Consider the following 27584-nt stretch of genomic DNA (forward strand, 5'->3'; position numbering starts at 1 on the left):
CGTGGTGCTTGGTGCCTGGGGACCAGGAAGGTCCATGGTGAACGTTCTTCCCAGAATGTCCCATGTGTTTTGTTATTGCTGATTCTGAAATACAACAAACCGTACCCTCATTATTTTAAGAATGGCATTCAGGTTCACCTTCCCATTGTTTTTATAATCTTCCTCCCCTAATAGCTTCAATCTAAAGAAAAATGAAATTTATTTGACTCTGTGTGTACATCAAAGGTAGATACCCAACTGAGGCTACCGGCCGTGCTCTTGAATGGGTGAGTCCTGGTGTGGTCATGGTGGCTCAGCTTTTGGTATTCAGAGCTGTAACTATCATGGTAGAAGCATCTCCAAGGTGCCACAGAGATGTGGTTACCCCTGCTGGGGGAGTTGCCACATTGCTGTCATCTTCTCCTGGAACCACACATGACAGAGCCTTTTTCATCGTACCATAGTCAAAGAGGTGGAGAAGTCTGCAGTCTAAACTCATAGCAGCCATCCCTGACCATCCAGGAAGGTGCTGGTCTCTAGATATCTGCCTTTTCAGACTATTTAATTCCCTTCTCTACTGAACAATTTCTCATAGAAAGTTCTAGCCCTGTGTGCTCAGGCCTCTTTTCCTGCTCCTCTGCCCACAGCTACACCAGGGTGAAGGACCTGTTCCTCTCACCACACCTTGCATTCAGCACCCATCTAGCCTGTTCTCCATCCAGCACTTTGGAGACCACAGGGGTCAGGGCAGGCCCCTGGCTGCCCTGCTTGTGCAAGTTTCTCCCCTGTGAATTCCTGAGTTCAGATGCAGTTGGAGAGACTGAATCCCCGGGCCTTCTTGATGGCCCTGGTGCCCTAGGGGCTCCATGGATGGACCCTTGTCCCCTTCTTGGGGTTCCAGCTCCCAGTGCTCCCCCAAGCCCAGTGAGTCCCACAAGTGCTCATATTTGGAGGTCTTAAGACAAGCCCTCCTTCTGGCTTCTCTACCTGTAGTCTTTTCCCACCATGTCTCCACCTGCACCGTATTCCAGAGTCTTTGCCCTCTTCTCACAGATCCTGCTCTACCATCTCTTTACTCCAGGGTCCCAAGGGGTCTCTGTGACTCCCTGTCTAGGGGTCTTGTATCAGACTGGGCAACACCTCATTGACAAAAGTTTCTAGACCAATGGCTTCCACTTTTCCAATATCATAGTGGTGAAGCTAGGGAGGAGGAAAGATCCACTGGCATGGGAAAGCCACTGGCTCTGATGCAACCAAAAGGCAAAAAGTGGCCCAAACTGCCTAAGCTGCCAGTTAAGGGGAGCAAGGCAAAAGGTGGGGGCCCCTCTCTCTGGAAGCCACGTTTAGAGGTATCTCTATAGTCCACCCTCCCACCCACAACACATCTGTGTCCTTGAAGCCATTCTGCATTTCCTGCTCTGGTAGTCTCACAATAAATTCCTTTTTTTTATTTTTTGCGTAAACCTTCTTAAGTTTGTCTCTGTTGCGTGTGACCAAATGACTCCTACTTGATGCACTCCCTAAAAGATGTTCTCCTCTTCTGCTCACTCCTAGACACATGGCTATACATGCTCCTTGCAGCTCCACAGGCAAACTTTCCTCTTCTCACATTCTCCCCACCCAACTCCACTCTTAACTATTGTTGTGTGACAAATGACCACAAATTTAGCAGCTTAAAACAACACACATTTATTATTTCACAGCTTCTGTGGATCAGGAGTCCAGGCATAGCCTAGCTTGGTCCTCTGCATGGGTCTCACAATGCTGCAGTCAAGGTGTCAGCCAGGGCTGTGGTCTCATCTGAAGGTTGGACTAGGGAAGGATCCACTCCTAAGGTCCCTCAGGTTGTTGTCAGAATTCATTCCTTGTGGTTGTAGGACCACAAGGTCTGAGGGCCCTGGCTTCTTGCTGGCCATCATCTGGAGGCTGCCCTCAACTCCTAGAGGCTGCCTGAAGTTCCTGGACACGTGGGCTTCCCCAGTATGGCTGCAACTCCATCAAGCCAGCAAGGACAGCCTCTAGAGTGAGTCTGCTAGCAAGATAGAGTCTTACGTGACGTAACGTAATCATGGACTGACATCTCATCACCATCACCATATTCTGTTGGTTTGAAGCCAGTCGCAGGTTCCCTCCACTCTCAAGGGGAGGGGATTACACAGGGTGTGAAGACCAGGAGGTGGGGATCATTGAGGGTCATCTAAGAGTCTATCCACCACACACGTCAAAACATTATCACAAATGACACATATGGGAGTATATTTGAACCAAATATTTTTTTGGAAGAACCAAAAAAAATTAATCAGAGTTCTGTTTTCACCCTCTATACTTGTATTTGAATTCTGGTTTTATGTACATCAATAAATTATATTTGAATGACAAAAAAAAACACTTGCATGTCATTTCATGGTAGAAACTCAGCATTTTTGTTTTCACTCAAGGATGCTTAGAATTGAAGCCATGTCTTTTAAATAATTTCTATGTGTTCTCCAGGTAAACATTGAGGGCTTACTCTTCCACACACTGGTCTAGACGCTGGGGAACCAACCTGAACCATACAAACATGGCCTCGGCCCCCAGGAAGCTTGCAAACAAACCCGGCAAAGAGAGACAGTGGAGAGGGAGGAGCCATGGAACACATGGGAGGAAGGCCCAAGCTTTAGGTGGGTAGAGATGGGCACTCCAGATGGAAGGAACGGCTTGTGCAATGGCTGGGAGGTGAGAGAGAGTGTGGAAATAAAGTGGGAGATGGACAACAGGCAAGGAATGAGGCTGGTGAGGTAAGGGGGAGTTGGAGCATGAAAGGCCTTCTACCCCATGTTTGGAAGTTGTCCAAAGGCAGTAGGGAGCTATTGAGGGAGGAGGAGAGTGTCAGTCCGATTTGTATTTTAGATCCTCGTGGCTGCGGTGCAGGAAATGGACTGGAGCAGGGGCCAGACTAGAAGAGCTGATTGCTAGCCTAAATTAAGGTGGGGGCAGTGGAGAGAGAACACATTGCTAGGGAGGTAGAGTCAGCATGATTTGGTGGTTGATTGTGGGCCTTTCCCAAAGGTGAGAGCTGATCAGAAGGGCAGCCCTAGAGACCATTGTGGTCAAGGAGGGCTTTGAGGTTGCACAGTCCCCAAAGGCCAGAGGACGGGTGACGGGATCAGCCATTCGGTCACCTCTTCAAGCTTAGACCTCAGTGAACTGAATTGGTGCAGGAATAAGGGGTGTTCCTTGGTCATAGGTACCTAGGTAAGGGTGGGCAGCCAGGCCAGGGAGGGGGTGTGGCTGATGGATATGAAACAAGGAACTAGATGACATTTGTGTTTGGAAGGTTATCCATTCATTCATTCACCAAGCACTGTGCTGGGCATCAGCATGAGTGACACATTCCGCCCTTGTGGAACTTTCTCTTTAGTTGGGAAGACAGTTAAGCAATCAACAATAAAGAGTGATACCTGCTTTGAAGGCACATGTCATAGTGGAAGTGGGGTGATGAGAGAAGGCTTCCTGAAGGAAGCGATGTTTAAGCAGAGACTAGAATAGGAGTTAGCCAGGAGAGGAAGGAGGGATAGTTTAGGCAGAGGGGTGAGCAGAGGCAAAGACCTATTTATTTGATATTTATAACCATACTTACGGGGCTCACTGTATGCCAGCCACTGTGCTAGGCCCAGAGGTGGGAAAGCGTGAGTATGGTATGACCTTAGCCTGCAAAAGGAGAGCTATCAGAGTTGAAGCTGGAGAGGGGCCTGGCCTTCAGGGGTCTTGTAATTCCCATCAAGGAATGTGGACTTCATCCTGAGCGTTCAGGAAAGTCACTGAAGGATTCTAAGCAGAGGACTGGCTTGATCAGATTTGCTCTCTCTGCCTGTGACTGGAGAATGGGCAAGACTAGAGGCAGGAAGGCCAGTCAGGAGGCTGGTGGCAGCAATCCAGGGGAGAGATGGCAGTGGCCTGAGTGTCCGTAGCAAAAACTCCCAGTGAAACACACTTCTGACCCCAAGCAGCGGCAGTAGAGGTCTTGGTGTGAAGGTCCAGAGCAGCCACTGGGGCTTGGTTGAGGGGCAATTTGGGGAAGCCTCCTGGGCCTCCCACTCCCCTCCTTTGGCCCTTGGAGAGGGATGCCCAGCCTCCCCATGAACCCACTTGCCTAGACACTGGCTCAGGCTCTTGTCAGGAGTCAGCTACAGGTGTCTGGATAGTAGCCACCTTTGTGAACAGCTCCCTACATAGACCCTTTCCTAAGGAGGGCTGAGGTGTTTCTTTGTCCAACCCCCAGCTCTCACTTGGATTAGTGTGGAAAAGCCAGGCCTCTGACAAGGGTAGGGGCCGAGCTAACACACTGACCCTTGGACCAAGCTGGTCCAGGTGCTGAGGACATCAGGTAGGAACTCAAATGATACCACTGAGTGACTAGGGAGCCAGTGGCTCCTCAGCCCCAGGGTTTTCCGTCCGTGTTCCTTTGAAGTCTGGAAGTTGGGGTCCCTTGAGAGACTACTCCATTCTCCAGTTGTCAGGCCAGTAAGTGGTTCTAATCTACCCTACTCTCCTCCTTTATCCCAGGACTAGAATAATAGCCCCTGGCCCTGAGATGGTTGCCCCCAAAGATGGTCTCAGGGTTACCTCTGTTGGCTTACCCTCGCTCTTAGCTGTGCACGTGGCAAATGCCCCTACAGGTCATCCCATCAGACCCCATCAGGGCCCAAATACAGAGATTAGAGTGGCTGGCTCTACACAGAACAGGCATGGCTGCTTTTCAGGTCGAAAGCCCTGTAGTCCCTCAGCCAGTAGAGATTTGTTGTGGAATTGCCCATCCAGGCTACCTGTTTTCGGGAAGCGTCATTGTGGGGAGTTAAGCAGAGAAACACAGGCTAAGCCAGAACTTGGGAAGTGCACACAATCCGCAGGTTTTCTTATAGCAGAAGATCCCAGGGCACCGACTCGGGTCTATTTCCCAGAGATCATATCGAGGAGCAAGTATTGGAATGAGAAAACCTTTGGTGACCAGCTATTCCTTCACCTGAAGCCGGCAACAGTGGAAGGTGAGAGAGAAAGCATGTCCCATTCCTTGCCCTTTAAAGATGAGCTGGGGGGCCGGCCCCGTGGCTTAGCGGTTAAGTGCGCGCGCTCTGCTGCTTGCGGCCCGGGTTCGGATCCCGGGCGTGCACCGACACACCACTTCTCCGGCCATGCCAAGGCCGCGTCCCACATACAGCAACTAGAAGGCTGTGCAACTATGACATACAACTATCTACTGGGGCTTTGGGGGGAAAAATAAATAAATAAAGTTTAAAAAAAATAAAGAAAGATGAGCTGGGGAAAGTTCAAGTGCTAACATTTCAGCCCGGGAGATGTGGCTACTGCCAGACTGGGAGGTCTTGGGGAACCTCTTTGCTTGTCTATCCCTTTGAATTTGGCCGTTGATGTGGCATGATGGATGGGAAGAATGAATAACTAGCCTTTTGAGACAAGGAAGCTTTTACACTTCTCTCCATTTTCCAGCTCCTAACCTTCATTCTCTTAAGAAGAAAAGAGCTAAACGTCATGCTGAAAATGTCCCATAAACACCTTGGAAGCCTCATGCTAAACAAACAAAGCTTTATTATTCTTTTTCTTTCATTAAAAAAATGGGACACTGATAACAAACTGAGAGCTTGGACCCCTGGCTTCACCCCACATTAGGCAAAGTAGCCCCAGAGAAAGAGGGCACAGCTGACACAGACAATGAGGTTGATGTCCAGAAGAGTTTTCACAAGGGGGTTTTCTTCCAAGGAAACTAAGACAAGCTCTGCTTTGCTTGGGGGCTCCTTCTTGCCCTTGCTCTCCATTCCACAGAGCCACAAGATGGCTTTCACCACTTTGGACGGCTTTTGGGTCACATCACCTAAAAAGAACCCAAATAAAGATTCTAAGGATAGGCCGTGTCTCTCAGAGAAGGGAGAAGAAGGGACTAACTTGTGTGCCCCACACACTGTGATAAATACTTTATCTACCTTTTCTGGAAGGTATTAATTAATACCTTAATTCTGGAAGATTGGTCTTTTCTGACTTTTCACCATTTTCAGGTGAAGAATTTCAGACGAAGAGATAGAGGCTCAGACTACCTTGAGCGAAGTCAGACAGCTGGCAAGAGGTGGGGTCAAGACACGGCTCTTTCTGACTTTCTGCTCTGTTTCACATTGCCTGCCAGGAGGCTGAAGAGAATGAGCACTCCTGTGGGCAACTACTTCTCCACTCAGAGCTGGGGCTGTGAACTCAGCTGCCTATGGAGCCAGGTAGGTGAGGTATCAGAGTCAGGGGGAGCCGATTTTCTTATTAAATATGTCCAGATATTCTTCACCTCTACTAAGAAATATTCTCTCTCTCTCATTTTTCTTGAAACACGTGGCCTTCAGGATCTATCCTAGAGTTTCCCATTTTAGGTTGACGTGTTCATATCCACAATTATTTAAAAAAAAAAAAAAAAGGACATGTGTGATGATAAATGACAACCACAGCCTCAGGACCATGGAGACAATAGGGGCCGGTGGGGACCTTGACTAACTGAAGGGCACATCCCAGGTCTAAGGGGCAGCTGCTTTACATCTCCAGACAACTTTTGCCATGCAGACATGTGGGCCCAGTGTTGTCAGATCTTCCCGTGTTTCAAGAGAAGATGTAAATCTGGAATTTTATGTGAAATCTCCCAATTTTTAAATGTTAACTCACATTTTATTAAAACAGTAGGTGGGCTAAACCATAAAATGTCTGCAAGCTGCCAGTTTGAAACTAGTAATTTAGAGAATGCCAGTAGTAGTCCAGCCTACCATGTGGGGTTTCATGAAGATTAAATGAAACGTGTTTCAGTAAGCACTCAACAAGTGTTTGCTATTATTGCCCACCTCAGACACCTGTTGAACGTTACTAAAGAATTCACTTTTGGTGGCCAGAAAGTGGGGAAGGACCAGACCCTGGGAGTCAGGAGATGCTAAAATTCTAAGGCTGCCCCCGTTTCTGGCTTGTGATTTAATAGAAAAATTTCCCCTTAAAACACATTAATGGTTCTTGAGGTTCCTGCTGTAACTGAGGGGAGAGGCAACTCACAACTGTGGGTTTCGGACATGTTTTCTTGAACAATCTCCAACTGGATGCTGGTGCTGCTGGCCTCTGGTGTCCCATTCTGAGAGAGGGTAAGAGGCAGGGGAGTTGCAGGTGGCACCTGTTCCTTCTGGACCTTAGGGTCATGACGAGTAAACCAGGTCAGGCGACTGACCTAAGGAGCAGAGATGAATTGTGAGATTGGGGTGGGGTGCTGTCATCCCTTTCTCCCATCCCTTGCCCAACCCCTTCACATCCGAGCCTGTTCCCAAATCGCGCCCTCTCACTCCACCCTCTAACAAACTTCAGCTCCCTGCACTCTTCAGATCAATGAACATTTCCCCGACTCATTCTCCCGTCTTTCTTCGACAACCCTAATTCTCCTGTTGGGATCTAACCCTCCCTCATTCTAGTCCCCAGAGCTTAACCCTAGCCCTGGGGTATTGTGGGACTAGGAATCAGCCGTCCAGCTCATCTGTTTCTCTGGCTACGGGGATTGAATTGGTTCATGGGTGATCATGGAAATGCTGGGACAAAAATGCTTATGCTTTTGCTTAATGAGACTAAGAGAGGATGTATCCCTAGAAGCTGCTGGCCCCACATGGGGCCTGAGACTAGAAGTAGAAGTGACAGATGGATTCTGATGGTCTTTTCCAAGTCCTGAATCCAGCTGTCCCTAAAGGCCAACCCTAGACTTTTCAGCTTTTTGAACAATCAATCCTCTTTGCTTAAGCCGGTGTGGGTCCATTTTCTGTCAGGTGCAGCGAAGGGTCTCAATGGATATAGCATCAAACTCAAATGTACCATCTCCTTGGAGGGCGGCTCTGTGAACCAGCTCACAGTGGACACGGTGGTCAGGGTGATTACGGACAGGATCATGGAGAAGTAGAGGTAGTGGACATCCTTCACCACAGCTGGGCGCTCATCCAGCTGGTCACACCGAGGCTGCACGTAAATAAAGTCCAGGACCAGCCGAATCAAGCCTACGAGAAGGCCCAAGATCAGACCTGAGAAGGCACCCTGCAAATCAGAGCAAGGCCATCTTAGAGACGTCCAGGGCTGTGGGGTGGCCAGCTCAGGCCTCCAGAAACCTCAACAAGCTGTCTCAAGAGCTTATCTTTCACTGCAGGGGTGAGTTATTTGAAAAGAGTTGGAGCAACTTATCTGTTTATCTTTTATAGATAACTAATCAATTACATATAATTTACTCATTTGCTGTTAATTCAGCTTCCCTGTTTAATGACAAAATGCATCAAAATAGAACCCCCATTGCTTTTTATTCAAAGTCCAGCTAACACCCTCCCTGTATCTTCCTCCACAGAACTCACCCTCCCTAATGACACCCAAGTCAAGACATCCTCATGTCCCCCTTCAGTCCCCTCCACGCCATCCTCTCCCATCTTCAGGGGCAGCACTTGGTTCTTGCATGGTGGGGGCTGATCCAGAGCTACCTTTTCATTGGTCCGCTTCCAGAAACATCCCATGATGAAGACAATAGCCACGGGCGGCTGCAGGTAGGAGCTGATGGACTGGATGTAAATGAAGAGTTGGCCGCCCTGGCTGGCCTGGACCACGGGGATCCAGAGGATGGAGACCAACACGAGAAGCAGCACAAACACCCTGGTGCCAGGCGGAGAGAGACCCTCCATTAGTGCTGTCTTCCCTGAACACTTACTTCTCTTTTTTTATGTAGCTTTTTTGAGGTAGAATTTACAGACCATAAGATTCATCCATTGTAAGTGTACAGTTCAGAAACTTTTTGGTAAATTTATAGAGTTGTGTAACCATCACCACAATCAAGGTTTGTAGAATATCCATCACTCCAAAAAGTCCCCTCATGACCATTTACAGTCTGTTCCTGTTCCCACCCTAAACAACCACTCATATGCTTCTGTCATAGATTTGCCTTTTCGTATAAAAAGAGACATTTTTGTTCGACATTTTGTATAAATGGTATCATAAAATAGGTAGTCTTTTATGACTGGCTTCTTTCACTTAGCATGTTTTTGAGGCTCATCCATATTATCAGTATTTCATTCTTTTTTTTTTTTTTTTTTGCTGAGGAAGATTCACTCTGAGCTAACATCTGTTGCCAATCTTCCTCTTTTTTTTTTTGTGAGGAAGATTAGCCCTGAACTAACATCCATTGCCAATCCTCCCTTTTTTGCTGAGGAAGATCAGCCCTGGGCTAACATCTGTGCCCATCTTCCTCTATTTTATATGGGATACCACCACAGTGTGGCTTGACAAGCAGTGCGTTGGTCTGCACCCAGGATCCGAACCTGCAAACCCTGGGCCACCGAAGCAGAGTGTGCAAACTTTTAACTGCTATGCCACTGGGCTGGCCCCAATCTTTCTCTTTTTGTATGTGAGCTGCCACCACAGCATGGCCACTGACAGATGGGTGGTGTAGGTCCGCGCCCAGGAACCAAACCTGGGCCACCGAAGCAGAGCGCACCAAACCCAATCACCAGGCCACTGGGGATGGCCCAGTATTTCATTCTTTTTTAATGTTGAAAAATATTCCATTGAATAGATTTGCCGTTACAGACTCTTGTGTATCATTCACCAGTTGAGGGACATTCAGATCGTCTCTACTTTTTGGCTATTGTAAAAAATGCTGCAGAGAACATTTGTGTACAAGTCTTTGGACAGACACACATTTCATTTCTAGGAATATAATTGCTGGATTCTATGGTAAATTTATGTTTAACTTTTTAAGAAACTGCCAAACTGTTTTGAACAGTTGCATCATTTTACATTCCTACCTGCAATGCATGAGAGTTCCAGTTTTTCCATCTCCTTGTCTGTCTTTTTGATTATAGCCATTCTAGTGGGTGTGTGGTGGTATCTCACTGTAGTTTTCTAAATTACTGTGTAGTTTGTAGATTATTCTAGATTACAAATTCTTTGTCAGATATATGGCCTGAAAATATTTTTTCCCAATCTGTGGCTTGTCTTCTCGTTTTCTTTTCTTTTTTGAGGAAGATTAGCCCTGAGCTAACATCTGTTGCCAATTCTCTTTTTGCTGAAAAAGATTGGCCCTGAGCTAATGTCTGTGCCCATCTTCCTCTATTTTATATGTGGGATGCCTACCACAGCATGGCTTGATAAGTGGTGCGTAGGTCTGCACCCAGGATCTGAACCCACGAACCCCGGGCCACTGAAGCAGAGTGCACGAAGTTAACAACTATGCCACCAGGCCGGCCCCTCATTTTCTTAATGGTGTCTTTTGAAGAGAAAAAGTTTTAGATTTTAATAGAGTCCAACTTATCATTTTTTTCTTTTATGGATTATGTTTTTGGTGTCATACCTAAGAACTCTTTCTCTAATCCAAGGCCGAGACAGCCCTCAGGATACAGCCTCTTGAGGAGCAGAGCCCCAAGATGCTTATTAGCAAGTATTTTGTATAAAATTTATATGCCACTCATGTCAGTCATTTCCATTCCCACCTTTAGACTTCAGCCCTGGTGGTCTAGTGGTTAAGATTCAGCATTCTCACCACCAAGGCCCAGGTTCATTTCCTGGTCAGGGAACCACACCACCTGTCTATCAGTTGTCCTACTGTGGCAGCTGCGTGTTGCTGTGATGCTGAAAGCTATACCACCAGTATTTGAAATACCACCAGGGTCACTCATGGTGCACAGGTATCAGCGGAGCTTCCAGACTAAGACAGACTAGGAAGAAGGACATGGCCACCCACTTCCAAAAAAATTGGCCATGAAAACCCTATGAATAGCAGCAGAGCATTGTCTGATATAGTGCCGGAAGGTGAGAGGTCGGCACAAAAAGATGGGGCAGGGTTCTGCTCTGCTGTACAGAGTCACTAGGAGACAGAATCTACTCGAAAGCACTAACAACATTAGACTTCCAAAAGCCTTGGTAGAAAAGCCTCTCCCCCAACCCCCAGAGCACCTTCCTCCCTTTTACCTGGCTAACTCCTATTCACCCCTCAGGTCCCGGTCCAGGTTGGGGACTCCTCATCTGGATCCCTAGGTCTCCTGGCTCCCCAGTCACAGCACTCACTGGGGTTATAACTGCCTGTTTATTTATCCTTCTCTTCCTCTAGCTCCACAAAGGCAAAAACTGAGTCTTTTCACTGCTGTATGCCCGGCACCTGGCACAGAGTAGGTGCTCACTCAACATCTCTTAAATGAATGAATGACTCACTCGTACACGGAGTCCTAATATACCTCACTTTTGCCATCAGAGGAGGCTGAGCCACCTGGATAGGTCGCTGGTTGGACTTTGCCTCTGGGTGGGCGCAGCTTACTCCTCCCTGGGTGTCTGGACTTTTCACTCCCCTGCTTGGCCCCACCCAGTAAGACCTTACCTGCCCACAATCATGAGCTCCTTCTCGGATGCCCGAGGCCGGATATGATTCCAGAGGTCCATGGTGAAGATGGTGCTGGCACTGTTAAAGATGGAGGTGAGGGAGGACATGAGCGCCGCCACCATCACAGCCATCATGAGCCCGCGGAGCCCTGGGGGCAGAAGGGAGGTCTATGGGCCTCAGGCTTTTTCTGCCAACAGCTGCTGCCTTCACTCGTGACCCCATTACCCCAGGCCCATAGCCAGCTGATCCCCATAAGTTCAACTCTGAGGAGGCAGAACCTCAGGGGTGCAGCTGTGAGGAGGGCCTCAGAGGGGTGGGTCAGGTAGAGCCGTCGGGATAGCCGGGCCTGAGCTTTATTTGGGGGCCCTGGCTCTGGGGCTCAGTCCCTCGGCCCAGAGCCCATTCCCTCCCACGGGCCTCCCGTCTTGTCCTTGCCTCAGATCAGAGCCCAGCTAATGTCCTCCTTTCTGGGTGTCCAGGGGACTCAATTTGCGGTGAGGAGACATTACCTGTGGGCAGGAGTTCCAGCACAAGTTTGGGGTATGCGATGTCAGAGCAGCCGGAGGGGTTGCCGCAGACCTTCTGGCAGATCTCTGGATCTGCACAAGCCACTTGATCTGTGGAGAAAACAAGGCCAGAGCTGAGCAGACAGACCCTCAGAGCCCCAGGCCTAGAAAAACACGGCCTGACCCAGGCCAGCACCAGCAGACAGGATTACTGTATGCAAGTTTATAGCTCCATGAAATAAACAAGAACCTAGACTTTATAAACCATGACCTTCTTACTTAGCTTTTCTGAACTTTACTGCCAAATCTCTAAAACTGGGACAATAACGTAATTTTGCTTCATAAGATCATGGTGAGGATTGACTGAGATGATACACATAACGCACCAAGCACAGAATCTGATACATAGGAAGTGCTGAATACACTTCAGCTGTTATTATTGTAACCCAAATAAAGCTGAGACACCTAGCGGCCAGTCTGAGCACCGTGTCCTATCTCAGGATCCATCTGCCCAACTCCCAAAAAGGAGACAAAAGCAATTCACATCTTACTGCAGTTTCTCAGAGGTACAAAGGAGAACGCCATTGCTTGACACATGGCAAATACTTTTTAAATTCTTCTTTTCCCCATCTCTTTCTCAATAGCTCATATAGTTCAACAGCTGTTCTCATTTTTAGACTTATGAAAACTCAACCAGGCTGGCTCTGTATTTCTCTCTCCTCCTCTTTCTGCATTTCGGTATCAATTCTTTTCTCTCCTGAGCAGCATTCTGATTTTCTAACGTAAATCCACCTAGTCTTCCTGGCATCTCAAGTTCTTCATCCTTCCCTATTATCATGATGAACACATGCCAAGCATATAAGCATAGGCCTCCTGCTTGGAAGACAGAAGAGGAGATAAAAAATTATGCTAGTGTGTGGCACAGAGTAGGCACTTAGTAAATTTTTTTTTGAGGGGGGACACTAGCTATTACATTGTTATTGTTCACTCTTTATAACCCTATGAAGGAAGCAGAGATTACTTTTACCATTTCACAGATGAAGAGAAAGTCTCAGAGAGGGGAAGGGACCTGATTATAATCACCCAGCAAGGTCATGTCAGAGGCAGAACTTAAACCCAGGTGTCCTGGCTCCCAATCCAATTTTTCAGAGAAGGAAGGCCAAGACAGTGTATGCTTTTCCATCCTCATTAAGTCTCGCAGTTATCCCATCCAGGGCCTACTCTTGGCCCCCAGGACCTTCAGAACTGTCTGTTGTCTCAATGTTTTGGCACCTGTGTCTGAATGATATCTTTCTTGTCACTTTCTCTCTTCCTCAGCAACTCATCTGAGCTAACCAATACTCCTCACCACCATCTCAATGCCTACCCAACACCACTCACCCAGCCGGATCCCATATTACTTCTCAAGTCTATTTTCCCAGGTGGATCTAGGAATAACTCCCGTAAATAACATAACTCCCAGACCCTTCCCTTGCTCAGTCCAAAGGCTTCGGTTTCTTCCTCCTTCTGATGGGTGACGCTGCCTTTCCACCCATCTTTTATGGCACATGGGAACCACCCTGAACTTTGCTTTAGGGGTGGGCATGGAGCCCTTCACTGCTCATGCCAATTTCTTCCCTGGCTCCGATGCAGTATCGACATCACGTTGACCGTTTAGTTGAGACCTCAAATTCACAAGTGGTCTTGAACGCAGATGTTTGACGGTACCTCCAGATGAAGTTGTATGTTTAGTCTCTATGTTTTTATCTGCATTAAAACTGTTAATTTAATAAATATAAATATTTAAAGTACATCACAATTTTAAAATCTAATATTGTTATATCTTGATTTTCTTCTTTAATGTAGCAGAAGACCTGAGAAATGGAAATAGCCCCAGGTCCTTTCATCCACTAGGAAGCCCAAGAGCTAACTGGTCTTGGTAAAATTTCTCCATTCCCTGTCCTGTCTTCTCAAAGCTGGGACCCTGCCCTCCACTCACATCCACCAGTGGGGGAGGAAATGTGTGCTGTGGCCACAATTAATAATATTAATAGCAATTGCTATGGAATTAAATTAGATGCCCCCAAAACTCTGGTTCACCCTTGGACAAAATTAAGACTGTAGACCAAAAGGGATATTCAACAAGAAGTATTGAGAAGAAACAATCTTGTTGAGAAAGATGCTTTTGAGAGGTTCAAGTTCTTAGCTTTTTATGACTCTACTGAGGAAGCTTAGGAGAAGATTAGAAAAGAGTTACATTCTCAGAACACTGTAAGAAGCTTCCCAGGAGGGGCAAAGGTCTTGTTTATGTTCAAATCTTATGGGCTCTGCCCTTTTCATTCCAAAGCTCCTCTCTTCAAGGTACACAGAGAGGGAGCAAGACTCTCCCTGGGATGTTTAATTAACTACAGAGTTTTTGTTTAACCTTCTAGGAATGCAACCTTCAACCATGAAACATGCGACAGACACAAGTTTATAAAGCATGTTTGTGGCAGACAATTGTGTTCATTCGTACAGTCTAAAGAATATGTCCGTAATAGGGAAATTAATCAGCTCAGCTAAGTTATAAATGAAACCAACAGCCTCGTGATCATTAACCCACTGTTCAGTAATATCTGCTCACCTGTCTTGGGTTAATTAATCAACCATTTCATATATGGAGTCAGTTCTCTTGTCAGACCCTCTAATGCTTGAAATAAAGGATGCATCTAGCAGAGTCAAATTCAAACATAGCACAAAATCTCCTTCCAAGTGCCAACATTCACTGAAGGTTCACTATGACTCAGATGCTGCAAATCAACTGTACATACATCTTCTCTTGTAATCTTCATAATTCCATGGGGAAGATATTGTTATTATAATTATTTGAAAGACAAGTAAACTGAGGCCCACAGAGGTTCCCAAATCATACAGCTAGTAAGTATCATGGTTAGGTCGCAAATCCTTGGTTTCCTCCAAAGCTCAGGTAGAAATGGCTGGCTTTGTAAATAGGTACATTTCCAGACTCTGGTGTTTTATTGTTTTGAGGGTGGTTTTGCTTCTCTCTTAATTTCCATTAGAGTTCCTTAAAAATGTGTACCGTTTCCCAGATGGACTAAGTGGAAGAGGGTGTTGGACAGGTTCTTGAGAGCTCAGGATCAGAGCACCCTTTTAGGCAGTTCCAGACCCAGTTGAAGATTCGGGTGGGAGCTGGTAGAGCCAAGATGGAGAGAGAAGTGGAAATGGGAGGGTAGAGTGGCTTGACTCTGAGCCTGGCACTTTAGGCCAAGGCTTCTCAATCTTCTGGTAGGCTTGTTGAAAACATGTTGCTGGGCCCCACCCCCAGAGATTCTGATTCAGTAGGTCTTGGATGGGGCCTGAAAGTTTGCATTTCTAACAAGTTCCAAGATGACACAGTGCTGCTGGATTGGGGACCACACTTTGAGAGTGCCTGTCTAGGCTTTCAAATACATGATGCCCACCTCACTGTCGTAAATTATTTTTGCACTTATTGCTGGTACCATATGCTAGAGTGTTTTGATATAAATTTTATCATCCTATTTCATGAGTACCAGACTCATTCATTACATTACAAAGTCCTTATGGGCGGGCCGGCCCCGTGGCTTAGCAGTTAAGTGCACATGCTCCGCTACTGGCGGCCCGGGTTCAGATCCCGGGCGCACACCGACGCACCGCTTCTCCGGCCATACTGAGGCCGAGTCCCACATACAGCAACTAGAAGGCTGTTGTTGCTGACATACAACTATGACATACAACTATCTACTGGGGCTTTGAGGAAAAAAAGAAGGGAGGAGGATTGGCAATAGATGTTAGCTCAGAGCCGGTCTTCCTCAGCAAAAAGAGGAGGATTAGCACGGATGTTAGCTCAGGGCTGATCTTCCTCACAAAAAAAAAAACAAAAACAAAGTCCTTATGGGTGAGGAATATGGCCGTGTGTCTCATTTAATAATGATTGTTGATTGGCTTACTGACTGCTGAGCATGATGGTCAGGGTCTTGTTATTGATCTTCCAGATATTGATCCAAAACTTAAGATGTGATTTTCTGAGAAAGACAGTAGCATGAGTAAGAGGCAGGTTTTGGAGGCAGATGCACCTGGGTTCAAATCCTGGCTCACCCAGCACTAGCCAACTAACTTCCAGCAAGTCACTTAACCTTGGAATGATCTAGATTTCTCTTTTTTCCTCAACCCCCACATCATTAATCTGGTTGGCTCCACTCAAATATATTTTCAAACCATCTACGTGGATCAACTGCGTCTCTTCACAGAGGTCCTTCCTAGAAACCTTGTCAGAAGTAGCCCTGCCCAGCATTCCCTCTGATGTCTCCCTGTGCATTTTCTTTGCAGCACTTAGCCCCAGCAACGGATATCTCATTTATTTACTTATTTTTGTCTGTCTCAGCCACCACTAGAATGTAAGCCCCACAACAGCAGGGATACTGTATGTCGTATCCCTTAATAGGGTCTTCTAGAATAAGGCCTGGCAGATAATTGGCTCTCAAAATATTTGTTGACTACATGGAAGAATAAATAAATAAATGAATGAACGAATTTCTCTGAGCTTCAAATTCTTCATCTGTAAATAAAAATAACAATAATAGTACCTACCTCATAAGGTCATTTTGAGGAATAAATGAGATAATACATGTATAAAATAATAAGAATGAACACTTGTATAATGCTTACCATGTGCCAGGAACTGCTTTAAGCTTTACGAGGTATTATCCCATTTTATGTGTAGGGAAACAGAGGCAAAGAGAGTTTAAGTGGTTTATCCAAGGTTGCACAGCTAGTAAGTGGGAAAGCCAAGACTCAGCCCCAGGCAGTTCAGATTAGAGGCCATATTCATAACCACCACACCCTACTGTAAAACTCTTCACACAAGGACTGACCCTCTGTGCAAGAATATTGGTTGTTTAAAGCCACGTTCTTCGTTTATATGTCAAGCCTTGCCTAATAGCTGTATATTTTCCATCAAATCACCAAAACCCGAGATCCCAGTTCTTATTCCCATCTGCGATTTTCCAAACCTTGTGCCCCTTCCCTGGAAACGGGACCAGTTCTGGGTTCTTCATCTCATCTGGCCTAGAGGGGCACAACCCCAGAGTTTAGCACCACAGACAAGTCCCCCACTTTCCCTCCCCAACTCTTTCCTCCTAATTCTATTTTTTAATTTATTTTATTTTTTGCAGGGAAAGATTCACCCTAAGCTAAAATCTGTTGCCAATCTTCCTATTTTTTTCCTCCCCAAAGCCCCAGTACATGGTTGTATATCCTAGTTGTAAGTTGTTCTAGTTCTTCTATGTGAGCTGCCGCCTCAGCATGGCAACTGACAGACGGGTGGTGTGGTTCTGTGACCGGGAAGCAAACCCAGGATGCTGAAGCAGTGTGTGCTCAACTTTTAACCACTAGGCCATCAGGGCTGGGTCTCCTCCTAATTCATATTGTCCTAAATTATTTTGACAAAACTTCTGGATCAAGTAACCATTTCATCCTACCCTTTGTTTTTTTTTTTTTTTTTTTTTGTTCGGTGAGGAAGATTGGCCCTGAGCTAACATCTGTGTCAATATTCCTCTATTTTGTATGTGGGATGATGCTGCCACAGCACGGCTTCATGAGCAGTGTGTCAGTCTGCACCCAGGATCCAAACCTGTGTACCCCCAGCCGCTGAAGTGGAGCACGTGAACTTAATCACTACACCACCAGGCCAGCCCTCATCCTACCCTTTCTTTACCTCTGTGTAACATCATGTAGGATAAGGCATAGGGGAGGAAGCTTTCTGCCTTATGCTCCCCTTTGAGTTAATAACAGCCTTGGTGGGTACTGGGTTAAGCTCACTGAAGTAGAAAGAAAGGAACTTGCTTCTGTATAGGTCACCAGTTCTTGACCTCACAGTGACTCCCAATAACGTCACTGCCCCCCAGTTCTTTTTATCCCCACAGTGCAAACCTCATCCCTTTACCACATTAAAAAAAAAAAAATCTAAGGCAAATACTCTAGAAGCTTTGATATCCCTGATTTTGTTAAGAAAAGTATCCCCTAAAGAGTTCCATTGGGCCAAAGTTACCAAACCACCAAGCTCAAACACTAAAGCATGAGAGGATGAGAGACTTCAGGGAACTGACATATGGAACCACAAGATTTTAGCCTTGCTTGTGGTTTCAAAAAAATATAGTTGAGGTGAAACCTCAGGTAGGTCTCCACTTGATTTGGCCTGGGACGTCTGTAGGATGTTCCCATTGAACCAGTGTTGGGAAACAGTACAGAGTCAGTAGATGCCTAGATGGAGCCGCCTCAGTGGAATCACTGGGAAGGGACTCCAGTTGCATTCTTTTGGGGCAGTCAGTAATATGTTTAGAACACTTTGCAGGATCTGAGACTCACAGACAGACAACCTCTCTCCTCAACTGTCTTCTTACCTGGAAAGAGGACGCGGCTGACCATTCCAGGGAACACCATTATGAAAAGGGGCAGCACCTTCAGATACGCAGCCATCAGAGAGCCTCCTTTGGCATGGGACAGGTTCTTGGCAGCCAGAGTCCTCTGAACAATCACCTGGAAAACAGTGGTGTGGTTGGAAGCTGAGATGGTTTTCTCTTAAGACAAACGAAGTGTGCATAGCTTCTTGCGGGGTGTAATGGACTTAGGATCTTGGATTGCCTGGCTTTTCTTTGAGGAAGTGTCTCTTTCCTATCCTCAATCCCTGTGGGCCAGTTGGAGTAGCTATGACCCCCACCCTGTACTCTCCCCACTCCTTTACCCTGGGCTTGAAGCTGGCCATTTAGAGTTCGCCATAGAATTACTTCAATTCTCTGGTTACCATGATTGGTTAAGGAAAAGAATGAACCCAAGAAAGTCCAAGTACAGCTCTCCGTGGAATTCCTTCCTAAAAGAGGCACTCTACCACCTATAGCCTCCATTGGAATTGCTAACTGTGAAGGCAGCTTAGACTGCTGGCTGCACCTCTGCCATCACATTGAGAAAGCTTCCTTGAGACTGAAGTCATCTCAGAGGAAAGAAAACTAGGAATTGTAGACAGAGAAAAACAACTTCTGATGACATAGTATAAGCGCTCAATCCAGCTGTGTCTAGTTTACAGTGCCAACTCTGGAGACAGAAAGCCTGGGTTTGAATCCTACCTCCCTACTTCTTTGCTGTGTGACTTTGGGCAAACAATTTTACCTCTCTTTGCCTCAGTTTCCTGATCTATAAAACGGGGATAAGGCTAGGGCCACTTTGACAATTAAATGAAGTAAAAACATTTAGAATAATAGAATAGTGTCTGACACATAGTAATGCCTAATAAATATTAGTTGTTACCATTGTCATTATCCACCTCTGGCCTCCCAGTCATGTAAGTTAAAAAAAAAAAAAATGCCCTTTTATGCTCAAACTATTTTTTTCCCAACAAACAACTAAGAGTCCTCACTAAATCAGCAAAGAAATCTTAATGGGAAGAATGTTGAGAGATATGATTTGTTCCAAACCCCACACTATACCCCTAATAATTTTTTAGGCTTCACAGTATAAACGTGCACCCATTTTTGGGAGGAGACATCACAGTTGAGGGGTGTTCCATCTGTAGAATCCCTGGGCCTGGACCTTGTCAGACAATTGTCGGAAGTCATCAAAATGACCAAAGTAAAATATGCAGCTTTTGCTAATGGCCTAACTGCAATAACAGTGACACAAACTGAGCCTTGTGGACAAGGTTCAAGGACAGGCACCTGTGCCCACTGGACACAACCCAGTCAGCCGGTCAGAACTCGAAAGAGCCCTGGTCACAAGCTGGTCACCCAGACAGACAGGTCTGTTTTCTGTAACTGTCAGACCCTCAAAGGGTAGTAGTTGAGTGACACTTTATAAGTAACATCTCAGTTGAAAAGAAAAGTGAACTAAGGGGAATGAAAATGTAATATAAATATGTGAGGAGGTGGAAGCCAGCCCAGATGGCCTAGTGGTTAAAGTTTGGCGCTCTCACCGCTTCACAGCCTGGGTTCATTTCCCAGTTGTGGAACCACACTACCCACCTGTCAGCTGCCATCCTGTGGTGGCAGCTCACATAGAAGAACTAGAAGGATTTACAACTAGAAAATACAACCATGCACTGGGGCTTTGGGAAGGGGAAAAAAGAAAAAAAGGAAGATTGGCAACAATGTTAGCTCAGGGCGAATCTTTCCCTGCAAAAAAAGAAAAGAAAAGAAAAAAATATGTGGGGAGGAGGGGGCATTAATAAGCTGTATCTTCATCCATCATGGCATCTATCATCACCCACCATATCTTCATTTGCTATTCCTAGAACAATCATGTACAAATTTTCCCTTCACTGGGGTGGGGGAGGAAGTGGGAGAGCTGTCAGGGGGAGTTCATGGTGGTGGAGCTTGATGACCAGGCAGTGGGCTCTGCACAACTATTCAGCTGGGGGGGGGGGTGGTGTTCTCTGTCACACAAAGTTCTGGATAGACCCCAGAATCAAGGGAGCACCCAACTGGTAAGTTGGAGCAAATAAATAGGATGGTTAAAAGTGCAAAGAGACTTAGATGTGAATGCCCACTCCACCAGCTCTTTGTGAGCTTGAACAAGTTTCTTAACCTCTTCAGGCCTCAGTCTTCTCATCTGGAAAATGGGGATAATGACAGTGCTTGTTGTGAGGTGCCTAGCAGTTCTTAAGCAGAGAGAGCAGTGATGATTATTGTCATTGCTATTGTTGGATGAAACCAGAGGAAGAACTTCAGAAACATGAAACAGCTAATATGGGGCCAATAAAGGAAGCAGGAAGGTGGTCTTGGTGGAAATACCTGATCAGGTGTAATTGTCCATGGCTGGCTTTTACGAATGTTTTTTTCTTGGTGGTGAATGGGTTAATTGTCTTAGAAGTACCAAGGAGAGAAAGCAAGAGCAGGAAGAATAGTAGAGAAATGCAAATAGTCAAGTCTTGGGTAGGAGTGATGAGTTAAGAGAGAGAGACAGAGAGAGGGTCTGAGATGTTGCTACCATCAGGACTGGAGTGTGTGGGCTTGTAGTTATCGCATATGGTGTGCCTAGGTCCTATCCTGACCCCCTCCTCAAGAACTATCTTAAGTGGGATGTGTCTAGGTCTTGTCAAGATTTACCCATTCAAAGGGAATGACTTGTTCCAGAGTGTTTTCTGATTGGGAGACTGGTTCCCACAAATCCTCCTCCAGCCTTCAGATTGAATCTACATGAGTCCAGAACTCTCTCTACTGTTTTCTTAGGCTTTGGGTCTTGAAGCATCTGGAAAAGTTACAGAGGCCTTGGTGAGCTACCAGAGCCTTTATGAGCTGGTTCAGGGATCTATGGACAAGTAGGAGTAAAATGTTGTATCACTACCATTGTGATGCTGTGACGAATAGGGCCAAGTTGGAATTCTTTCCATTTTTTTTATAGTGGACATCCATGCAGTAGTCTTCCTATAGTATCCTACCCCTTCTTTTGAAACTCACCCCCTCTCCACATGGCTACCCTATCATCTTGGGCACAGTTGCCTGATCCAGGTGTAGGCTCTTGACCCAAGCTAAGCCAATCAGAGCCCTCCCCTGATTTTTGGATTTGGGACTTAGAGAGTTGTCAGCCTTTTTCCAGTTGTCTGCAGTGGGAGACAATGAAGTCAATAGGTGAGAAAAAAAGATGATGGAGAGGGAAACCAGGATAAGTTCCAGCAGTTTCTGAAGGCTAGTTCAACTTCCTGCAGGTTGTATTCCATAAACTAATAAATCCCCTAACCTTTTCCTAAGCTAGTTTAAGTTTGATTTTTTTCTGTCACTTGCAACCAGTGTGCCCTTACATGCACAAATTATATTTGCTGGGATGCTGCAAGTGAAAGGCTCTAAAATGTGGAATTGGCTTATTTGAGGAGAGGTGGGGAACAGTGAGGATCCTCAATCCAGAGATGGGGTGTTAGCTGTCCTTGTTTAGAAGCTGGTTTACCTGTTACCTGTCACTTCTCAGAACTCCAAACATATACCTATGGAGGCTTCTTAGAACACTTAAGAATGTGGTAATAAAATGCAAGTCTATCAGAGCCTATAGAACACTTCTTATTGCTTTATCACGGTGCCGAAAGAGGCATGCAAGCTTCAGTCCTAGCCGGTCCATCTGGAGGCAGAGAAGAAAGAGTTTAAAGCCCTTTCTACTGAAGATCCAGAGCTGTGACTAAGAAGAATCCTGGCTTTTATTCCCTGTTATGAAAATGAATTGAGTTAATACATCCAAAATGGTTAGATCAGTGACTAGCAGATGGTACAGCATCACTAAATGTTTAACTGTCATTACTATTATCAATTGTTATTTACTTCTCCGTCTCTGCCCAGGAAGATCTGGAACATGCTCTCAATCAAGGAACAATGAATGTTGCTCTGCCTTTCTTCTGTTCAAAAATGACCCTAGATATAGTGCTGGCAAAGATGTGTGCTTCCCAGGACAGCACCAGCAGAGTGAGCATACACAGACTTTGGACCCTACAGAATCCAGCTCAGCAGCAACACCGTGTGGTCAAGACCTAAGTCATGGGGTTCTAGGAGAGCTTGGGTTTCTTGGCCCTCTTGCCCTGCCTGGCATTTGGAAGGAGATAAATCCTCTTGGACTAAGTCCCCAGGCTCTTGCACAATACAGGGTGAGTTGGAGGGGAACTTCAAGGGGTACACACTGGAATCCCAGCTAATAAGGGTTCAAGGAATCTCAAGTAAATATTTATAAAAATTAATAAATATAAGCTGGTGAGCTGTGTCAAGAGCAGTAACATAAACCACAGCAAAAATGTGAATGTTTTTAATAGTTTGTTTATTAAATGTCCCTGCAAAAAAAGGACTATGGACCAAATTCCTCACACTTCCCTCTTTTAAAACTACTAGTAACCCCATTTAACAGATGAAGAAACAGAGGATCAGAGCTCTTAGTGTCTCAGGTTACGCCACCTGAACTTGATTCCAGGCCTGTTAAGTTTAAAGGCCATGCTGTTACCCTACATCTGTACGGTCTCCCAAGGTCTCTCCTACCTGAGATTCACTAAGGAGAAGGGGCTCTCTCTCTTAAAGGGGCAGTTTATGTGTATCGTACCCATCACTGCCTTGTTTTCTAGCCCTTCACTCAGATCTGGCCCGTGGGGGGACCTGGGCTTCATTCCCTGCAGCATCTCCTGTGTCAATTCAATTGTCTGACTCCGTGATCATGACATTAGTTAAACTCTCACCAGCCCTGACTGTGCAATATAGCTTCCAAGGTGGTATGCAGATCTCTGATCTTTAACATAACAGAAAAAACATTTTAACTGGTGATATGTTCACTTGGTTTGAAACCTGAGAAAGTATAAACAGATGTGCAGTGAAATGGTTCCCATCCATCCTGCATCTGCCCCATCTGCCTGCCCACAGGTATCTGCTCTTGGTTGTATATCCATCTATCCAGAGTTTCTTTATGCATATACAAGCAAAGGCAAATATTGAATCTATTCTCCCCACCTTTTAACACAAAAAGGCTTATTATACACACTGTTATGCCCTTTGCTTCTCTAGGTTTTTTTTTTCACACCAGTTATGTATGTGCCTTAAGGCCTGTGCCCTGGCTGTGCTGTCTGCCTGCGCTCAAAGGTCACTTCCCAATCACACCTCCCCTCACCACCCTGTTTTAAATTGTCCTCTCACACTCTCCCCTTTTGTCCACTCTCTTTTTTTTTAGGTGAGGAAGGTTGGCCCTGAGCTAACATCTGTGCCAACCTTCCTCTATTTTGTATGCAGGACGCCACCACAGCATGGTTTGATGAGGAGCGTGTAGGTTCACGCCTGGGATCCAAATCCGCGAACCCCAGGCCGCCAAAGTGGAATGTGTGAACTTAACCACTATGCCACGGGGCTGGTCCCCACTCTTTTTTTTAATGACATTTATCACCTTTTAACATTCCACATGCTTTACTTATTTATTGTCTCTGTCTACCCCCACTAGAAGCTTCCGAGAACCTTCTCTGATGAGTTTACTCAAGATTTCCATGTGGCTGGTACAGAAAGGACACCCAGTGAGTATTTGTTGAGCAAATGATATCCAATGTCAGTTTTAACCTCCATTTAAAGTGTATCATCTCTTTTGCTTACTGGATCTTGCCAGATATTCAGCAGGACGTATTAAGCTTTCCCCTTTGCAAATAGCAGCAGCTTTGGATTCGCTATTACATGAACAAGAGCAAGAAGTAAGAGAACATGTAGAGCAGTAGAAAGGCAGGAGTCAAGGAGGATGAGAAGTGCAAATGAGAACAGATGGAGGGGAAAAACCCTAGGCCCTGGCCACCCCAACGAAAGAAGTGTCCTGGAGGGCACTCACTCGGCCAGCTGCCCTATACCTGATCCGTGCACCAGTACCAGAGGGACGGGATGGACATTCCAAATAGGATCCCAGGCCACGGGAGATCAGATGTCAGCGGGTCTCGGAAAATATGGAAGGCATCTTCTCGGGGCAGCCCGCAGCTGCCGTTCCCACTCCGGTTGCTAGCAAGGGCCAAGAAGTACTTCTCCTTCAGACCTTCCATCCCGCCGACTGCAGCAAAACCTAGAATTCAGAGGAAGCCCAAATTTGCCAGGAACTCAGACCAATCCACAGCAAGTGATAAGGGGATTGTGGGAGCTCGGCGAAGTCCCACTTAGAGCACAGCTACCAAGGAAGGTTAGTCGCCTTAAAGGTTCTTTTTTTTTTTTGTGAGGAAGATCAGCCCTGAGCTAACATCCATGCTAATCCTCCTCTTTTTGCTGAGGAAGACCAGCTCTGAGCTAACATCCCTTGCCAATCCTCTTCCTTTTTTTTCCCCAAAGCCCCAGTAGATAGTTGTATGTCATAGTTGCACATCCTTCTAGTTGCTGTATGTGGGACTCGGCCTCAGCATGGCTGGAGAAGTGGTGCGACGGTGCGCGCCTGGAATCCGAACCGGGTTGCCAGTAGCGGAGCACACGCACTTAACTTCTAAGCCACGGGGCTGGCCCATCTTAAAGGTTCTTAACCTCTTTTTTTTTTTATGCCTTTGGTAGTGACTATGGATTGCTTCTCAGAATATTTCTAAATGCACAATACAAAATACAGAGAATTGTAAAGGAAACCAAATATATTGAAGTCATCATCAAAACATAAAAACTGTGACATGGTTATTTATTTGCTCCATTAAATAGTAAGACCTAGTAGTGAGTCTAATAACAATTTAGTCTCAAAGTAGTCATGAACACAAACAGTAGTTCACCACATCAGCAACAGCTGTAAAAACATCTAGATAAAAATATGTGGGGTATCTTTTGGTATCAAAGTCACAGGTATCGCTAATATTCCTGTGGTTTGTTGCCTACATTTATAACGGAAAAATGCTAAATTTGTTATAGATTTACGAAAATAGAGATGAATTTTTTTTTCCATCCAAGTTCACAAACCCCCTGAATTCTGTCCATGGACCTCAGGTTAAGAAACCCTGCCTTAGGGAGGCATTCTTTCACCTCTGAACTTCTCAGCTGCTCTCAATTCACGGTATCGCAAGAGTGGTCCAAGTACTTTAAGGCCTTGAGCAAGTCACTTCCCCTTTCGAGATCTGATTTCCTCATCTGCAAGCGGGGATGATGTAGCACCAGCCTTGTAGGGCTGGAGCAAGGACTGGGTGAGATAATGTACATAAAATGCACAGCCTCTGGCACAAAACGTGAGCTATGCTAAAAAATAATGAAGTACTGTAGTTTGCAGATAATTTGCTTCTTTTCATTAATTGGAAAGATTCAGGGTGATCCCTAAAATAGCCTCGCTCTCACTGGATTACATTCTGGAAGGCTTTTTGAGTATGGAAGTTGGTGTTACCAGTTGGGTAGGAATGGTGTGTAACTTGCAGCCTGGCTCATCTTTGCTCAAGATTGTGGTGGACAATGGCTACTGAGGGAAAAAATTATTGTGATGATAAATTTTGTCACGTTTTATTTCCCTGAAAAATTATTTTGTGGTAGTGGTGGTGGAGGGGGGGTAATGTTTTTATCAATAATTGGACCCACCCATCTGTGTGTATAAATCAGGTGCTCTTCATTCAGCATATAGATAATAGCAGGTAGAAAAGCTGAGAATAGAATTGCCCCAGTATGGGTGAAAATGAGGTAGGCAGAGCGTCGTGAACTTGAATGTGCACATGAACCACCTGGGAATCATTAAAACACAGATTCCGATTCAGCAGGTCTGCAGTGGGGTCCGAGAGTCTGCCTTTCCAATGAGCTCCCAGGTGATGCTGACGCTGCTGGTCCGTGGCCCACACTCTGAGTAGCACCCATGTAGGAGACATCATGGTAACACATGAAATTCAGAGTCCTCTTGGTATAAAGGAAAGCGAGTGATTTTGAATATTAATCTTGATTTCAGCCACTTTACTAAACTCCTTTTTAGGACAGTTTCTCATGTTTTTCCTAGGAAGCGAGTCATGTCATCTGCAAATAATATTTTTATCTCTTTCTTTTCAATATGTATATATTATGGGTTGTATTTTTTATTGCATAAATAATTAGATAGCACCCTTTTTCTGATTCTAATAGGATTGATTCTACCGTTTCCTGGTGCACCCTCCCCCCCCCTTCTTTTTTTTGAGGAAGATCAGCCCTGAGCTAACAGCTGTTGCCAATCCTCCTCTTTTTGCTGAGGAAGATTGGCCCTGGGCTAACATCCGTGCCCGTCTTCCTCTACTTTATATGGGACGTCGCCACAGCATGGCCCGGGATCCAAACCGCGAACCCTGGGCTGCTGAAGCAGGGCACGTGAAGTTAATCGCTATACCATGGGGCCAGCCCCATCTGGTGCCCCCTTTTAACGGTGTTTTTAAACAAATGTTCTAACTTCTTCTTTAACATTGGACTGTTAAGGTTTCCTACTTTCTCTTGAGTAAAATTTAGTAATTTAGATTTTCCTAGAAAACCATGGATTTCAAGTGAGTTTTCATATTTACTAGTCTAAAGCTTTGTATATTATATTCCTATAATCTAAAATTTTTTTCTCTGTGCATTTAGTTTCTATTCTGATTCCTAATTATATGGCCTTGTTTTTCTCCTTCTCCTTGATTTGATTTGCCACTGTATTTTATGATTCTTTTCAAAGAAATAGATATTGCAGTAATTCACTCTGTAGTTTTTCTCTTTTCTAATTCACTAAACTGGGCTTCCATATTCATGGATATGAATGCTTTTCTAGAAGTACAGCTTTTGACTTCATTATTAACTGTGAAATGTAATGTTCTCATCATTATTTCTAAATAGTCTATAATTGCAGTTTTTATTCCCTCTTTGACTCAAACACTATTTAGGAGACTGCTTTTAAATTTCTAAGTAATTAGATTTTTTAACATTTACACTTTTCCTAACGAGTTTAATTTTTTCGCTTTACGTGGGTAAAATAGTGTAATCTGAACAATGTTTGCAGGGTATTTTTGCAAAATTTCGTTATTTTTTCAATGATTAATTTTTGTAGATGGTTCTATGATGCTGGAAAAAAGATATATTCACAATTACGAGAATGCTTATTCATTTATATTATTTATAACTTCTAAATCTTTATTAATGTTTTGGCGTCTTGTTCTGTCAAGTCTTAAAAGTCTTTTGGTACTATTTTGGTTTCTATCAACTTCTCCTGTTTCTAGCAAAATTTGCTTTGTGTATCTTGCTGCAATGTTATTTAATACACAAAGATTATATCTTCATTTTTAATTTGCTATTTTTCAA

General features: G+C 45.2%; 1 protein-coding gene across 6 annotated transcripts in view; it reads right to left on the minus strand.

Annotated features, from left to right (window-relative positions):
• Positions 1-5602: 5602 nt before the first annotated feature.
• The window catches only part of SLC5A11 (solute carrier family 5 member 11), a 42868-nt gene continuing 20886 nt past the window's right edge, over positions 5603-27584 (minus strand). For all 6 annotated transcript variants that reach the window (XM_058570576.1, XM_058570574.1, XM_058570573.1 and 3 more), the window contains 8 exons: positions 24209-24414; positions 18279-18414; positions 11884-11991; positions 11372-11522; positions 8490-8658; positions 7843-8058; positions 7045-7213; positions 5603-5845 (listed from right to left, as the gene is read on the minus strand). In XM_058570576.1, the coding sequence (XP_058426559.1) occupies positions 5640-5845; positions 7045-7213; positions 7843-8058; positions 8490-8658; positions 11372-11522; positions 11884-11991; positions 18279-18414; positions 24209-24414 (1361 nt within the window). In that variant the 3' untranslated portion in view covers positions 5603-5639. The remainder of the gene's footprint in view (positions 5846-7044; positions 7214-7842; positions 8059-8489; positions 8659-11371; positions 11523-11883; positions 11992-18278; positions 18415-24208; positions 24415-27584) is intronic.

Source organism: Diceros bicornis, chromosome 26 (assembly GCF_020826845.1).
Source record: "Diceros bicornis minor isolate mBicDic1 chromosome 26, mDicBic1.mat.cur, whole genome shotgun sequence".
Lineage (NCBI taxonomy): Eukaryota > Metazoa > Chordata > Mammalia > Perissodactyla > Rhinocerotidae > Diceros > Diceros bicornis.